The 17,944-nt window shown below is 45.1% G+C and overlaps 1 protein-coding gene across 1 annotated transcript; it reads left to right on the top strand.

The window, feature by feature from the left end:
* The first annotated feature begins 5,728 nt into the window (after positions 1–5,728).
* Positions 5,729–6,637, top strand: TMEM158 (transmembrane protein 158). The gene has a single exon (XM_059819106.1). It carries the CDS (start codon positions 5,729–5,731, stop codon positions 6,635–6,637), a length of 909 nt encoding a protein of 302 aa, XP_059675089.1.
* The last annotated feature ends 11,307 nt before the right edge of the window (positions 6,638–17,944 follow it).

Genomic DNA, 17,944 nt, shown 5'->3' on the forward strand with positions numbered 1-17,944 from the left:
GCTTTCTTAAAAATGACTTAGGTTGCCAGTCTCTCAATTCTGCCCGCACAAACCATTTAATTTGGGTTCATTATCTTTATCAACATATCAGATCCTAAATTTGCCAGTTTCAGCCAAGCTCCAACACCAGAAAGGTTTACTGGTGAAAGAAATATGAGGCAAAATAGGTTATAGTTATAGTCAGGCTCCTGGCCAATAAAATTTAAAATAAGCAAGCGTGATAGTTAAAAGACAAAATAAATCTAGTCCATGGCTGAATCTTGCCCAAGCTTTAGAAGTTCAGTTGGGAGGAAGTATCACATGAGTGAGGGTCTTATTCAATCTGCAAGTGGGAACCCAGGCAAGAACGTGAATCCAGTCTTCCTAGAACACTGCTTCAGGTCAAAATCCATCTTAAAAACTTCATTGTATAAATGGAATACATGAAAGTACTGCATTTATCACTTTTTGTAAGCCAACTAGATCTAACCAACCTATATCATAGGGTCTTTTCTATTTTGCAATTACCTCAAGACATTCTGGTCTTGTTTTAAGATCACCTTCAGCTGTGGAGGTGCAAAGTTTCTTCTTTGGACCACTTCTCTCTTACACCCATTTCCACTGATTCTTCTTTTCCTGTCATTTCTTTTTGATCTTTGTCTAAAAGCCTCAACCTATATAAAGCATGCTACCAAAAAAAACCTCTGGAAGTCTATGAATACATTCCCTTTAGCATGCTCTGCATATATTTCACACTTATCTTTAAATTTGAAGCAGTCTTTTTAGTCAGTGCTCATACGACAGAGAGTTGAACAGAGTTCTGGATGTGAACTCCTAAGTACTCCTCAAAGCTCACAGAGCCCTCATACTGCAGGCCCTCTGTCTTACTGATACCACCTGATGCTCTGAACAATGTTTTCCTGATTGCTAGCAATTGTATTTGCAGCTGGATTAGACTTTGTAGTAATTGCCATGGATAACTCTTTCAGTACTTTTGGATTCCTGATAGCAGTTGCTTTCTCTTGGTCCACACTCCATCAGCTGTGTGGTTTGCAGGCTGCAGGAGCCCCACTAGAGCCCATCTTGACATGCAGTGGCTAAATAGCCCTAGCCTGACCCTCACTGGTCAAACCCTCTCACATTCCCTGCTGCCTTGCTCACTTCCTCTGCTGCACAGGTACAGGTTCCTGCAGGAGTGTGTGTGATCTGGATAAGAGGTTAAAGATTGGGGTTAAGGTTGGGCTGAAAATGTTTATGATATTTTAATGAAAGGGGCATTTTAAAGGTATTTTAAAATAGCAGTCACTTGCCCCAGCTCTTTGACGTGGATCATTTTATGGCATCAGGAACATCTGTGTTCGTATAACTGAGAGGGTGGTGTGGAGGCAATATCTGCTGCTGATAGAAATTTATGTCATGATGAGCTTAGTGTCTTTGCTGAGATAGGTGTGTTGACTTCTCTGGAGAGATCATACCCTTGTTCTCAGCCTGCTTGCCAACTGGCTGTTCCCTTTGTCTGGGCTTCTGATACTCATATAAAGAGTGGTACAAAACCCTGGCTTGTTCCGTGCAGTGCATGATCTCTGTTTTCTGCAGATAAATCTTCCTGACATGATGTAGCAGGAGCAAGCTGCTTAGTCCAACCAGCTTCTACTATTCATTTCAGAAGCTTCAGTGGCCTTTAAGTGTTTCATCATAAATATTTTCTGACAAACCCACAAGAATACCAAGGAAGAAGGTGGAGAGTGAGGGTTCTGATCACTGTGCTCACAGTCAAAGCAACATGTCAGTGGGCAGTATGAAACATCCCTTAGCTCCTTCCTCAACCAGCAAACCACTGATTATCAATGACTCTTCAAAGAGCGTATTCCACAGCCATCATAAGATCAGCTCGCTTCCTTACATTACTCTGAGATTCTCCCCTCCCATCAGCTGTGAAACCAGTAGCCAACCAAGCCTCCTAAATTGTATCACAGAAACATTTTTCCTCAGCTGGGAATAAGTATCTCTCTCAGAACAATCTCCAGGATGATTGGATCCCACTCCTTTCACAGAGATGAAACTGCTCTTTTCTGAAAGGAGTCGAGTACCAACTTCTTTCTCCTGACCCTGCCTCCTTCTTCAGCTGTTGACTGTGAAATTCTCCTTATTTACCTGGCACTTTTACAGAGATCGGTAACGCATCGCTATACTTACTTGCTCCTAACATCTTTTTTCCTATAATTGACAGTAGGTGTCTTTCCACAGAAAAATACCTCGGTGTTACAGCTGTGTATCCAACCTTTTACTCTGCTACTTTCCCATCTTCTCTCCCACATGCAACTCCTTTCAGAAATGACAACCTCAAAATTGCATCCTCTGTCAAGAAAAGTTCCAGTTATTCCCTCAGTGCAGATCAGCATAAGTTTGCCGAATTGAGGAATGCTGCCTGAGGATCACAAGATTTTACTTGAATCCCATTATTGATTTCCTTCTGGAATATGTACCTGCTTAGGGTCAATCTCCACTAGCTGCAGAGACTTCAGGCTCTAAGACAGCACCCTCATGAGATGCAATTTTAATGGCACTTGGGCAGAAATACTTATTCTTGATTTCATCTTACTTGAAGTATTTCACAATGGATACTTTAATAAAAATGTGTAGTTAAAAAGTCTTTAAAACAACTCTCAAAGACTCTGATTGTCCCTTACCATTAGTCTTCATCCTCCCAACAGCTCTGCAGTCTGTCTCATGAAACTCCTACTATCTTGTTACCTCACTATTCCCTTCAAAAATTTTATCATTATAGCCCACTTCACACCTCCTCTACCACACTGACGAATGCTACTGTGACCTACGGTGCACATTATAGTTCTAGTTATATCTATAGAATCAAACCTGCAAAATCTACATCCTGTGACTAGTGGGTCACCTTTGGCTGGCCCCCGATTTCTTTATGCTTCAGCCTCCCGAGCCATAAAACTACCTTGTTCTTTGAGATTTATGGCTGAAACCCATAGAACAGAGCTATATATTAATACTACTTATAAAGAGTTTTCAAGTGTGCTGCAACCGCTTTGAATGACTGAATCCATGCAGAGATTAATTATATCTGATAGACCTATAAATGGAATACCTGTAAAGGGCCCTGCTGGACAGTGGCTATCAACCAATGATCTAAAATACTTTCTGCTTCTTCTACCCACTTGCTCAATTATTCCTGGATGAAGAGGAATAGATAGGAGGCACCCATGCATCTCCAATCTGAAATAAATTGCCCTCTTTTAGTTCTTTGCCATGCCAGTCTAAATGTTGCTAAATGCATTTAACCTTCCTGTGGCAGGTTATCTTTTCTTGCAGGAAAAGAAACTCAGCTCAACTCTCCCTCCCCAAACTTCTTTGCAAATACCCCTGACCGCATTCAGCTGGGTGCTGGGAGCTGAGACCAAAAGAACTGAAGCTCTGCCTGAGAACATTTGCCACCCACATACAGCAACACTGTTCAGGAGCTAAATCTTATTTATGAGGCTTAGTTTCATTTTCACTCCTTTGTGCCAAAATCCCAACGCAACGTAATTTGTGCACGAGTGGTCGCGGTCGCACGGTTTTGGCATTATTTGCTACACACTAGCCCTCTCTTAATCTGATTTTGGGTCTACAGACATACTACAACAGAAAAACTTACAGCCACACAAATGCGTGGGACTGTGGATATGACAAAAGACATCAGGAGATGCATGTAGAGACACATTCAAGGGACAATAAAAAGTATCAGAGAACTCTTAAATAAAAGACATTGAAATAGCACTGAAAATTCTATTAACTGTATTGTAACATCTGAGCAAAACCCCAGAACTGGAACCGGACAGCTTGCTTTGAATGCTTCATCAGGCATGTTTCTCTGTAATAAGCCAAACTAAAAACCTAGCCAAACTATAGACATCTGCTAGAAAATACCCTTTGGTCTAACTTGGGACTGAACACAAGTCCATTTTGGTGCTCAGGCCTGTTTTGAATAGAAGGCAAGCAACTCCGGGTTTTGTCATGATATATTTAGGCAAGGGTTTTGAAAGAAAACTGATTCACTGCCTTCATTCATGTTGAATTACAGCAAATCCAAAATTTACTCTCTACCATCATTCACTACCCTCACTTATCTGAAAGACTTGAGAATGGTATTACAGAAACTCATTCTCCAAGTGGGAACATGTCATCGTGTCACTTTGACGTGGGACCATGTCTGACATGGGACCAATGCCAACCTCAAAGGAGTGCCGTATGGAGTTTGGTTCTGTTGTTTACATAAATTGTCCCATATATACTTGGGAAAGCCTAGTTCTTGTATTCATGTCTCCCTTTTGTGTCTGTATTTGTCAAAAAAGGGGTGCAAAGGCAAAGAAGAGAGTCCCAGTTCTGGATGCTTGACCAGGAGAATGTAACTCTGTCCCACTCTCTGCCCAAGGTAAAGGCTAAGAGATGTTTATCATTTGTGTCATCCAGTTCTGTCCCTCTCCGAGCCTCCAAGTGTCAAACTGCAACACAGCAAGCCTCAACCTGTATCAAAAGCAATACTATAGCCAGCACAGGGCCATGAAACAAGCTGGAGTATCTAGCTTGATCATAAACTATCATGCTGATAAAGCAGCCTTTTGAAAAATGCAGCCAAGTCTCACAGCTACCACGCTTAGCAGCTTTGTGCTCCTTGTAATAAGCTTCCACATTTAACTCTTTGCTCCAGGGACCGACTGCGCCCGTCTCTGGGATGCCTTGCGCCTCAGCCCAGGCCAGGCTGTGGATTCCCGGCTGCGGGAGCAGCTCCTGGGGCTGAGCCCGGGCTTGCAGAGCGCCGCTGGCAGGGCCCAACCACTGCACCCTCTCCGACACTTCGAACTCCCTTCCTCCGCGTCTCCCTCGTCCCTTTCCCCGCCTATAAAGTCGAAATGGAAGTGTGTGCAGTCGGTCCCTGGGTGCTCTTCCCCCTCCTGCGCCCCCCACCCCAGCCCGAGGCGGCGGCGGGAGGGCGCTGCCCGCAGCCAGCCTCTTTCCCTCGCCTCTGCCGCCCGAGGAAGGAGAGAGGCAACTGCCACGGCAGCCCCCGCGGGCCGCCGCGCCGGCCGCCCCACAGCTGCCCTCTCAGCCGGGAGAGGCGGGAAGGGAGGGGGCCGGCGGGCACGGGGCACGGGGCGCTGCCCGCCGCGGTACCGCCCGCCCGCCGCTCCCTTCCTCAGGCGGCGGGGCACCTCTCGCCCCTGCCGCGGGGACGGCGGCGGACCTGGGGGGTCTCCGCTCTCCCCCGCGGAGGAGGGGGAGGACGGGACGGGCGCGGTGGTGGCGTGCGACACGGGAGAGCGGTCCCCGCCTGAGGGGAGAGCGGCCGCCTCTGCCTGCGGGTGCCCTCAGGCAGGCAGGCGCTGCCGGCCCAGGGAAGGCAGGTGCCCCGCCGCGGGGCGGGGGCGCCTCGCCGGCACCTCAGGGCGATGCAGCGGGGCCGGCCGGGCGCATGGCTCCTCCCGCCGGGGCGCGGCCGGGCCGGGCCGGGGGCGGAGGAGGCGGGGAAGGGGGGAGCCGCTGCCGTCACCGAGGCTCCCGGCTCGCTCGCCTCGCCGCCGCGGCAGCCCCAGCCCCGCTCCCACCCCCTCGCCTGCCCCCACCCTCCTTTCCTGTCTCGGCGAGAGCAGTGTGCCTCCCTTCCCAGATGGCAGCCGGCAGCGCCATGCAGCCTCCCGTTCCTCCTCCTCCTCTCCCTCCTCTCCGGCTCTAAGTCAATGCCATGCTGCCGCTGCTCCTCCCGGCACTGCTGGCCGCCTGCCTGCCGCCCTGCCAGGGCTGGAGCCCCTCGGCGGCTGCCAGCGGGCAGGAGGAGCAGGAGCAAGAGCTCTTCTTGCCCCCTGCCAACTCCTCCTCCCGCTCCTTGGCCAGCCTCGAGATGGACCTCGACGGGGCAGCAAGCAAGGAGGAAGGCAGCACCACCAGCCCGGGCACGCCGGCTGCCCCTAGCCAAGAGCCTTTCCCTTCCGCTCCCACCTCCTCCGGGCAGCAGCAGCAGCAGCGTCCCCAGCCGCAGGGGCAGCCGCAACCCGCCGAGGACCCGCACTGCAATATCAGCGTGCAGCGGCAGATGCTGAGCTCGCTGCTGGTGCGCTGGAGCCGCCCGCTGGGCATCCAGTGCGACCTCCTGCTCTTCTCCACCAACAGCCACGGGCGGGCCTTCTTCTCCGCCGCCTTCCACCGCGTGGGGCCGCCGCTGCTCATCGAGCACCTGGGGCTGGCGGCCGGCGGCGCCCAGCAGGACTTGCGCCTCTGCGTGGGCTGCAGCTGGGTGCGGGGCAGGCGGGTCGGGCGCTTGCGGGGCGCCGCGCCCCAGGCCGCTGCTGCCGCCGCCGCCTCCTCCTCGCTCTCCTACCCGCCGGCGGCGGAGCCCGGCCAGTACTGGCTGCAAGGGGAGCCGCTGAATTTCTGCTGCCTGGATTTCAGCCTGGAGGAGCTGAAGGGGGAGCCGGGCTGGCGGATGAACCGCAAGCCCATCGAGTCTACCTTGGTGGCTTGTTTCATGACTCTGGTCATCATCGTGTGGAGCGTGGCCGCCCTCATCTGGCCGGTGCCCATCATCGCCGGCTTCTTGCCCAACGGCATGGAGCAGCGCCGCAGCACCGCCGCCGGCACCGCCGCCGCCAAGTAGCCTCTCCCGGTGACTCCCCCCTTCTCTTCGTCGTGCGGTGTGGAGCGACGCGGCGCGGCCGCCTCCCGCCGGGCCGGGCCGGGCCGGGCCGGGCTCTGCCGTGTTCTCCCGTGTTTGAAGCGTGGCACAAGTGGCGGCGGGACGCCGCCGGCCCGGGCGGCTGTGGGGCGCGCGGGGCCGCCTCAGGGCCCGGCCCGCCCTGAGGGGAGCAGCGCCGCTGTGCCGCCCGCCCCGCCGCCGCCGACCAACTCCTGTGTGCTCGTTTTGTATCTTTAATACCCGTTTTAAACGAACCTTTTAGTAAAGAAGAAGAAAAAAAAGAGAAAGCCCCCCAAAAATCAGCGCTGGAAATAAAAGACCCTCCCATTCAACCGCATTCGTTGTAGTCGGAGTAGCTTTTTTGTATATGAATACAGTTGGGGCGGGTTTTTTTCTTTATTTACAGAAAGGCAAGTCTCTCTTTGGCAGGAACAAGAACTGAAGCAGTATATATATGTTGTTATTGCTGAAGCTGAACTTTAACGAACCTTTTACACTGTATTTTCCAGTTGAGATAGTGCATACTTATTACTGTATCTCCGCGTTATTTGGCTTTTAATACAGAGGTTTTCTTTCTGGAGCCACCGTCGCCTTTTGTCAGTCTGTTTTCACCAGGGTGGAACGGAGGGTTTTGCCGATTTCCCCATCTGCAAACCGGCTGCGAAGCTCCTTTCCCCGTTCGACGATACTGCTGGGTTGTTGGTGGAAAAAGGGGAATCCCAAACCCTGTCTGAATGGTGTTTGTCCCGTCCTTACAGTAGATTTAGGTCTATATGCCTACATCAGGGTAGGGTGGGATGGGGAACATGTCTGCGCCAGACACTCTCCAAGGCAATGTACTTAGCACCACTCCACAGACTATGGCTTTCTCCTCGGTTTGAGGTCGAGTGGTTTTGGTCCTGGGAAGATGAGGCCCGCTCTGAGATGTGTTAAAAGCAGCCTGGGGGCAAGTCTCTGACTTCCACAAAGTGCATTCCTCAAAAACAACTCAGATGCAGTGTATTTGTTGAAGGCATGGTAGTATCGTACCTCTTTTGCATCTACCAGCCCGCAGGGTTGCTCACAGAAAGCCTGTGGGGTGGAGAGAAGGCAGGATCTGCTGGTCCAGAACTAGATTATGGCTGCCACTGTGCAAGCGTGCAAGGAAGAAAGATGTGCAAGATTTCTTCTTGTTAAAACAGACAGCTGCATAGCCTGAAATAGCATTTGTTGTATCCTTCCAACTGTTTAGCCTTATAAGAAGTTATTTTATTTGCCTTAGACGTGATTAGACCCACTGAAGTTTCTAAAACCAAAATGTGAACTAAGTGAGAAAGATTTGCAATAGGAATTCTCATTCCTTTGTCAACATCTATGTATTTAATTTATTAGGGACACATAACTCTAATTTGGTGTATTTGTAGTGTTTTCTTCCCTGTGGTGGAAATGACTGGATGAAAAGTCTGGAAAGATTAAATTCTTAGGATTCCTATTTTTTTAATTGAGAACAAAATAAAATAAGTCCATGCTCTATGTGTATGCTATCTGGAAGAAAAATGCAGAGAGAAAAAGATTGACAAACAACAGAAATAAATCAAGATTTTAAAATGTTACTGGGCTACCTCTACACCCCCTGTTTCTCCTATTGATCTGAATGGGCATGTCACTTGAGTAAACATTGCAGTAGTGTTGTTTTAAGAAAGGAGAGGATCCAGTCACTGGGAGAAATGTTCATTTGACCTATTGATCCAAAGGGCACCTTCCCCTGTATGCTTATTTTACAGAGCCCTGCTTTTCTTTCCTTGATGTGAAAATCATAGTGTCATTTCCACCTTGTGCAAATTCTTTTGCACAGAAATGCAACACGCTAGAGAGCAGTTATTTGCCTGTAATGCCCCGTGTGACAGAGGAGCCTCTTCGTACTGAAAGGCAAGGCTAGCAAGGGAACATGAAGCTAATGTTAACACCCTCCTGAAAGAGAAATGCACTGCATACAGAATAACCCTCAGAAGAGTTGCCATGCCAGAAAATAATTTCTTCTTTTAAATGAAGATGCATTTAGGCAGATAGTTTCTTCTTTTGAATGAGATACATTTAGGCAGAGAATTAAGAACTTTTGTTGGAAGTGTTGCTGGCTTTGTAGTGTGCAGGGCATAGTTGCTGTGATCCAGGGAGGCTGTGCTTAAACTCAAGGTTGAAATCTCTTTTTTGCTTATCCTAGTTTCACCAATGACATGCTGTTGTTGTTTTCTTGAATTGCATCAACAGAAGCAAGATAATGGCGTTACTGTCTGAAACAGGCAGCTTCAGTTATTAAAGGTTTTTTATTTGCAGTTCTTACAGACACCTACCAAGAACAGTAAAGCTGGTACAGAATGGTTTTGGGGTATGTCTTCTACCAATATCAGCTTGAATACAAACCTTGTGAACAGGCAGTGCCATACTCAGAGTATTTTGCGGCTTCACTTAAAAAGTGTGATAGGAGAGAGGGACTTGCTTATACTACTTCTATAAATATGCTTGTAAGTGGAGCTGCTATTAAAAATCTGCTAAAATGTCAAGTGTTTAAAACACAGGGATGGCATTAAAAAAAAACAACCAAAGCAAACACCAAAATGCAAATCTTGTCCAGAATACAAAAAAGGGCAACATTTTCAGGGAGTGCTGATCTCAGCTACAAAGCGCAAAGAGCACTTCTGAGTTAGGGAAGGCGTTTCCTTAGATCACAGTAACCATCGGGGTAATCGCGTTCCCTTTGTAGAGAGAGAACAGTCCGTGTTTCTGTGCTTGAAGAGTGTTTTAAGGCATCATGGGGGGCACAGAGATTACCTGATGTACCAGGTTTAGCCTGGACCTAACTCCCTGAGCCCTCGAGTTTCGGTGAGGTGGCAGTGGGATTTCTCCTGTAAAGAACAGAGAATGGAAATGCATTATGCAGACCGTGTGCTTTCTTCAGTCACTAATACATCTAACACCAATAACCCTGCTCCCATAGCTGTGGCTGCTACTATGACTCTAAGTAACTGGTGATTTTGAGTAACAAAAGGCCCACACAACTTTCGTCCACATCCATGGGAATTTCATCTTAATTAAACCCAGAAGATTCAAGCTCAGAGCAATGTGAAACGATACATCTCCACACCAGCTAGTTTTAGATTTCAACTTGAGACACCGAAGTGTCTATTTATTTTCTTTTTCACTGGCAGTGGAGTTTTATTGTTTCTTTACTGGGGATGATTCTAAACCATTTTTATTAATTTGGATTTATTTTTAAAACCAGTTGCTAGCAATGTCAGTGCAAAAGTGGGATTAGTCACCATATATAATCCTTCCTATACTCAGGGAGGGCATATATGTACATATATATATACATATATCTATACATGAGGACTTACTGTGTACAACAGAAGGTCAAAACAAAAGGGAGAAGAAGGATGGTGAGAAACAAATAATACTGAACAAGTAATACTGTTTTTCCTTCACTATTTGTTGGATCGTGTTTCCTGGTAAGTTATCCTGACTTTATTTATGTGCATGTGTTTGTTGGAAAGCAAGGAATACCTAGAAACAGAGGTAATTTCTCAGTTTCCTTTTTATGTAATTCAAGTGTATTACAGATTTTTTTTTTTCCAGGAACTCTCTCCAGAGAGAGATTCAGCATTAGAAGATACTAGGCTTGTATGCTAGTGTTAGACTGGTACATTTTTTTCTGTATATTCAGACCTCAGAATTGGATCTCTCTCCCTCACATACTTGTTTATGTATGTTTTATAGATATATTAGAAGCAGAAGTATACAGATGAATATGTAGTTTTAGCATGGACAAGGTCTTGCTGTTACTTGGTGCCACACTGATTCCCGTAACAAAAATATAAAAATGTAGTATAGTATAATAATAATTACATATTATGTAAGAATACTGTTCTTCAATAGGTTATCAGTAATCAAGAGCAGTTTTGTATGTCAGGAGGTACGTGGATATTTGGGGCAAAATTGCCATACTTGGATAAACATGAGAGTTGTTACTTATTCGGGGCTTAGTTCACCAGTGCTTTCGATGATTAATATGACTGCAACAGCAGTACTATTTGTGCAGTGACTATTACTCAGTATGAGTTAGGGCTACTGAACCAGGCCCTAAAAATACTAATTAAAAGCGTTACTTGGCTGAGTAAGTATTATTCATCGTGACCTCCGCTTGCTGAATAAAAGTATCTCCAGGGCTGACATTACGTGATTCCAGGCACTGAACAAAAGCCCAATGAAATCAAATAGTTAAGTTAATTGAAGTTTTGTATGACTAAAGATAAAATATTCTATTTTAAAGATACATATCTAGATATAAGAGTAGGTATTGCATTCTTGTTCCTCTCTGGTTTTTTATACACTTTTTTTATAAATCCAAAGCCAGGATTTCTCAGTTCAATGTAGGGCCTCGCTATTTTTGGAAATTAACTTCTTTCTGAAGCTAGTGTGAAAATGCCAGTTATTTTTCAAGGAATTTTACTGAATAAATGCTATTTTTTCAACATATTTTAGGGAAAGGCCTTGGTTTTTCAAAAAACACTTTTAATGATTCTGGGAAAATGTGTAGATATCAAATCCCAAATGTATTCAGATTTCAAAAGATAAAAAATCTTTTTAACCAGTAACTGATTTTTAAAACTGTGTTTTTAAACAAAAACATCGATTTCCATTTTCCCCCTCAGAAGTAGAACATTTCAATGAAGATCAGCAGTGCATATGAGTGCTCTACCTTGCGAAAGTGCTTTTGTGGGGAAAAAATAATTTTTTTCACTCCTATTTTTTGTGTGATATATAGCCATATTCTAATCATAGTGTTCTCTTTCGTGATTTGGAATTGATCGCAGCTTGTGACAGATAAGGAACTACATTTTTTGCCCTGCCTTCATAACAGTTCTGGTTAAATAAGTTGTTCAAAACAATTGGGAAAAAGAAAAGTAGCTTAGCCCGTTTGTTTTGTTTCTATTCTATTATGCCAAGGGAGAAAGCAGCTTGGTATAAAAATTGGGATATTAAAAATGTTTACTGAAAATGTCTGGATGGTGTTTAATTAGATTTGTGGCCAGATTAAGTCTCACAATCCAAGCATCTTCCAACTTTTATAAAGTTTGGATTCATAACTGAGTGTAACAGCTTGATCATCTGTATGGCAGAGGAGTCTCTGGGTCTGCATGTTAGGAAAACCAGAGTCTAAAACCTTAGCTCTTATTTTAGCTTTCATGTTATCTCAACAGGTTACCAAAGTCAGAGCAAATCCGGAACATCAAAATATTCTATGAAACACTGTGTGTTTGTGCGTGTTTGATTTGTTCTTAGCTTTCATAGAAAAACATCAGATTCATGAGACATGAATTTGAGATCAGTGCCATTCTGAGGAAGTGAATTCACTGGGAGTGTGAAGTTAAATTATATTTTGTTCTGTGTAAGGTGAGACTTGCTAGAAGCAGTGGGACCTTACCTTGTTGGTGTCATTCTGGGTGTTGCTAAGCAACATGAAGTGGTTAAAATGGAGGTACAGAAGAAGAGCATGGAGGGATAAAGGAAACAAAAGGCATAGAAAAAGCATAAAAGAGAGTAAATGTGCCAGCACATTCTGCAAAGAAGTTGCGAAGTATCAACTGGGAAAAAGACAGCGATTAAGATCACAGAGAAAAAAGAAAGCTGACATAAGATGAACTAGGAACTCGATTCTGTGCTTCATATTCAATCAAATTTTTCAGTGCTTTGCTTGAATAATTGATTGCAGTTTTGGCCCCAGATGGCAAAAGTAATGGCAAAAGAGAATAAGAGCCTATGAAGAAATGGGAGGCTCAAGAAAAATTAGGAGTAGAACCACCATACCATAAATAAGAAGAGAAAATAAATCGATCTCCATATTGCTGAAAACCAAACAGCAAAATGGCAAGGCACTCTCTTGCATATACTATCTATCTAATCTAATTTGGCTTCAGATGTTCTCTGAGGTGGTGAGGAAAATATGCTAGAAGTTGTATTTATGGAATGGATATGGTTCTTCCAGGATATCTTGTTTTGATCCATGTAAAATACATGTTTCTCACTGTCCAGCACAAGAATGTTGATCAGAACTGTATTAAAGCTTTTCACCTGAATTGAAGTAGTGCTGGTGTGACTGTATTTCCCAGGCTGGGCCACTGCTGTTGACAAAACTACCTGCTGGTATGCTGTTCATAGCATTCTGATCTATATTGCCAATAATTTCTCACTCATATATTTTGAAGACTACCTACTTAATCTTCCTTTGTTGTCCCTATCTTCATTATCTCCCAAGATTCACTCCACTTTTCCTTCTGTCATTGAAAATTAATCGTTCTTAAGATCTGCTCCTTCTTGCTTACTATTTATTTCCCTCTTTCCTTCTCTTTCCCTAGCATGTTTTTATCTTGACATTTTCTGTCTTCAGAGTTCTCACCTGTCTTTCCCACAAGCATGTCTTATATTATCAAGCTATAAAAAGTACCCCAGGAAACTGTGCTATCAGTTTCTTCTGCTTTTCCATTCTGCTTCTCACCCATTCAGACCGTACCGCTCATGCCTTTGGTCTGTGACACCTACCAGCCAAAGACGAACAGGAAACCTTGTGTTGAGGGCAAAACCCAAGTGCAAAGTTGTCTCTCCCACCAGTCCTGTGGTCACAGGGCTTCTTCCACACTTCTGCCCCAGACACTGAGCAGGGGCCCTAAGTTATTGTAGTATTCTTCTAGTAAATGAGAAGAGGACCCATTTGAAGAGCTTCCTTCCACCTCAAATTCCTCAAAGTCCTTTCTCTGAATAACCTTCTACTCATGCACCTGCCCAAAACCCTATCTATCTCATGAATCGTGGGAGCTCTCACATGCCACCCTTCCCACGTATCCTCAACTGTGATGTCAGGATGCGTCTCACCCTGCCTTCTGCTCTAACCGAAGATAGGTGTCTTACACCTTGGCACAGCCAGAGAAGCAGTGATCTCACTTAGGAATGGGTCAGCGTTCAAAGTTACACTCAGCTCAGGTATGCAACTACAGGGTCAAACCCATTACTTTTCAATTAAACCTTAGATTCTGCAGAAATTGAAGTCCCTTGCCTGGATGGAAAAGTTTTACGAGCAGAGGCCCCTGACAGATTTTTCAAGTGCTGATTTAGTAGCATTCTGGCTTCACTAGTAACTGACTGAGTGGCTAGGACAACTCGCTGCAGCCCTGTTTCTGTAAGATCATAAATATGTACAGCTCACGCTGGAGTCTGTGAGTGCTCAAGCTTTCTGAAAACAACATGTCTGTCCATGTCTCTGGCTGTGGAGGAGATAATACTTTCTCTTGTACTGGTAGCGAAAGGATTAATGAGCTAAATCCCATATGGCATTTTGAGCATGTGAAGCACAATAAAAATGCAAAACATGAACATGATTTTATTCCTTCTCTGTTCTTTTTCTCACTTAAGGGCATGGTTTGAGCCTTGTGTTGTTAAATTGAGGTATTCTGCACAATTGTGTCCACAATTTAGCCAGGCAATAGCTGTACTCTGGAAATGCTTTTCCCATTGAAAGGTGCTGCTGTGAGCTGATACATTAAAAACAAATCATTACTAAGTGATGAATGTTACTGGAAGAGATTCTCATTAATCCAAAAGTATATGAAAGAATCCCCCAAGGTGTAAGAAATACTTTCTAGGAGGTGAATATTTGAAAAAATTGGTGTGGAGGTAGCTGGTGGAGTTTTAATCATGGGGCTATTTCATTTCTTTGCTTGCACTGCGTGTTTCATCACATTTTCTCTGGAGAATGTGAGCTGCGTCTAATTATGCCAGCAATGTAGTTGCTCCTAAGTGGAAGCTGAAAACTACTTTCTTCAGGCAATACTTATTATGAATTCTTGAGATTTTTTCGTTTCCTCCAGGACATGTAAAGCACTTAACAATGCAGGGTCACATCATTTTCTTAACCCAGAGAAACCCACTTTTGAGGCATGATGTTTACCTCACAGTGTGTCCAATGCAGCCTTGCAACACCCCATCCCTTCCCCAAGGCAGGGATTTCCCATGGTGCCCCAACCTCCACTATCTAGTTGTAGGATCATTTAGGGGCTAGGACCACGAAGACAGAGGCCTTATGCCTCTGTGCTCTACCCCAGCCGTTTATCACCTTTCTCTTTGTCCTGGAAGCACAGTTATGGTGGGAGTAAATTTACAGCGGGCCCATGCAAGTGGGGCCTCACAAAAATTAACACAGCTGTACTGGTAGTGGTTTCTGGAGAGGACCACTGCCAGCAGACCTCTTGTTCCTCTTGTTCTCAGTTGACAGCAGTCCGTGCCAGTGGAGCACTCCACAGCTATGACTTCTTCATAGGTCCATGTAGGGCAGCTACGGGAAACCGCATTCACAATTTAGGAAATGAATGAGGTTTTGGCCTGAAAGCCATTTTGAGCAGGAAGGATCTTTCACTGAGCTATTCAGGAGTGTCTGTACACTATATGAGCCATGCACTGATGCCTTTAATGTATACTGAGAGTTTTGCAGGATGTTTTGGTTTGCTTTATTATTTTTTTCAGAGTTTGACTAGGAATTGTTGTAGATACTGCCTTGGGAACACCCCTTTCCCATGCATATAAAATGTAATTCCATAGGCTTTGCTCTAGCCACCCTGGTGTAAGAGTGGATTGCCCATGACAAAACTCATCCTCCAAAATGTCACTTACTTATCTCCAGTTCTGAAACGGAGACTCATATCCTCTCCCCATGAGCTTGCCATCATAACACTTACAGGCACCAGCCCATGCTGGGTTAAGTCAGAAGAAGAAAGCTCTTATTTTCCTCCTACATCTGGAATGTTTCATGCCTGTGACAATTTTAAGTTCCCTGAATTCAGCCAGTGAGGTTGATAATGGTGCTGCCCAATGCTAACTGAAGTGTCGTGGGTGGAATGGGTCAGAGAGATTTACTCTCCTCCCACACACAAAGTACAGAAAGAAAACAACATTGGCTAATCTGTTTTCCTACATGTGCAGGGCACAGCGAAGCAGAAATCAGTGGCTTTACCCGTGTAAGAAAAACAAACCCCCTGAAGCAGACTGTGAATGAACCAGTTCCTCAAAAATAAAACCAAGAACCGTTTTCTGTGTAACTGTAACTCCTGCTGATTGCCATGAGAACAGCCCCAACATGACTGTGTGATTGGAAGGCCTTTTACCATAGTGACAGGAACAGGATCACTTTTTGAAAATTTCCCAGTTAATTTCATCAAATTATGTGTGATTCAGCTGATACTTGCACTATTTTTAGTATCTTCATGGCTATCAAGTTGTCTCTATTGCTATCTTTCTTCTGTTACATATAAAAAGTTAGTGAGAAACCTATGATGATGAATGTTAATGACATTTCTGACCAAAAAACTGCTTAAAATCACAGTTAAATCCTTCTAACAATGATATTCAGAGAGCTCGTAAGCTGGAAAACATCGAAGAGTTAATACATGTCTGGAATATATTTAAAATATCAAAATCCTCAGTGTTGAGGACTACAGGTTGATTGTAGCAACAGACAGCAAGTTCCCAAGCATGTGTTCTCTGCTATTAGTTAGCAAATAATAGTTATGTTTAGCTACTTTCCAATATTTTCCAATCCCACATTCATAGTAAAACCAATTACTCGTGACAATGCGCATAAAATATTTTCAAGCTACCACTCTGAGTTTCTCAATGATACAAGCATGCTTCATCTACCTATAAGCCTGTCCTGAATATTAGGGTTTAAAAGGCCCAAAATGTTCTTTCCCTTTGACCGTCTTCATTTTATTGCCTTTATTTCCTACAGCTGCTGTACTGTCTGTTTTTGCTCAGCATGCTTAGAGTTGTGGTTATTTAGGAAGCAATGTAATATGTGAACAATTCAGCAAAAATTTGCTACAGGCAATACTAATCCTTCTAGGCTTGGAGTTATCACAGGAATGTAAGGTGCTGGAGGTTCCTTGTGTTGCTTGGTGTAAAGTGTGGAGCACGATTTCAGAAAAGAAATCAGTGTTCGCAGCAGTGATTTTAAGAAATCGATCTTTATTCATCAGTTCAAAGCACTGAGCAGTCAGTCTGGATAAAGCATAAGGAAAGGAGGATGCATCAGCTCCTCTGTTTTTAATTTAAGCTTTGGCAGTTGTTAGAATTTGATTAATTTAATAAATAAATGTATTGCAGGGTGTAAGTTTCTACATTACTGTAGGATTTTGAGTTAGTTCAGAGAACTGGAATGTAGGGGTCTGATTAATTCAGAGAAAGTATAGAAAATATGTATATGCTGAAAGAATAGATCACACAAAGAGCACTTCTGAGGGAAAGTACCGCACAGCAGCGCAACTTTGCGTAAGTCCCACATCTTGACTCACCCCACAGCACTGCAGTACGTGCCAGTTAACCACACTATGCTGAAACAAGTGAGCCACCTTCTTGGTGGGGATGAGGGTGAAACCTCTGAGAGAGGGCAGGCCAAGGGCCAAGGGCAGCAGTCATTATCGCTGCTGCAAGGTAACCTCTGTGCCACTTCGGAGGCAGAACACTACAGCCATGGGCACATGTCTGTGAACCGTGGGCATGTGTCCGTGGAGCAAATAGCTGGAGCAAATCTGAGAACCTGCCTTCCTCTTGTGGCTGCCACATGCTAGCATGGCTGTTGGTGTGAGCGCTGCTTCAGAAAAAGCAAAATCATCATGTATTTAGGCTGGTCTAAAGAGGCACTTGGAGCTGCTCCAAGTAGCTCATGGCTTGGACAGGTGCACTCTTCGCTGGGTGAAAAAACTGGCTGGATGGCCGGTCCTAAAGGGTTGTGGTGAATGGAGTTAAACCCAGTTGGTGGCCGGTCACAAGTGGTGTTCCCCAGGGCTCGGTATTGGGGCCAGTTTTGTTCAATATCTTTATCACTGATCTGGATGAGGGGATCAAGTGCACCCTCAGTAAGTTTGCAGATGACACCAAGTTGGGCTGGTGTGTTGATCTGCTCTAGGGTAGGAAGGCTCTGCAGAGGGATCTGGACAGGCTGGATCGATGGGTATGAGGCTCAACAAGGCCAAGTGCCGAGCGCTACATTTGGGTCTCAACAGCCCCATGCAACACTACAGGCTTGGGGACGAATGGCTGGAAAGCCACCTGGTGGAAAAGGACCTGGGGGTGTTGGACGACAGCCGGCTGAAGATGAGCCAGCAGTGTGCCCAGGTGGCCAAGAAGGCCAACGGCATCCTGGCCTGTATGAGAAATAGTGTGGCCAGCAGGAGTAGGGAGGTGATC

Source organism: Gavia stellata, chromosome 6 (genome assembly GCF_030936135.1).
Source record: "Gavia stellata isolate bGavSte3 chromosome 6, bGavSte3.hap2, whole genome shotgun sequence".
Classification (NCBI taxonomy): Eukaryota; Metazoa; Chordata; class Aves; order Gaviiformes; family Gaviidae; genus Gavia; species Gavia stellata.

What these genes read in the sequence shown, in the direction of transcription:
- TMEM158 (XM_059819106.1), top strand. Translation starts at nt 5,729, where the DNA reads ATGCTGCCGCTGCTCCTCCCGGCACTGCTGGCCGCCTGCCTGCCGCCC.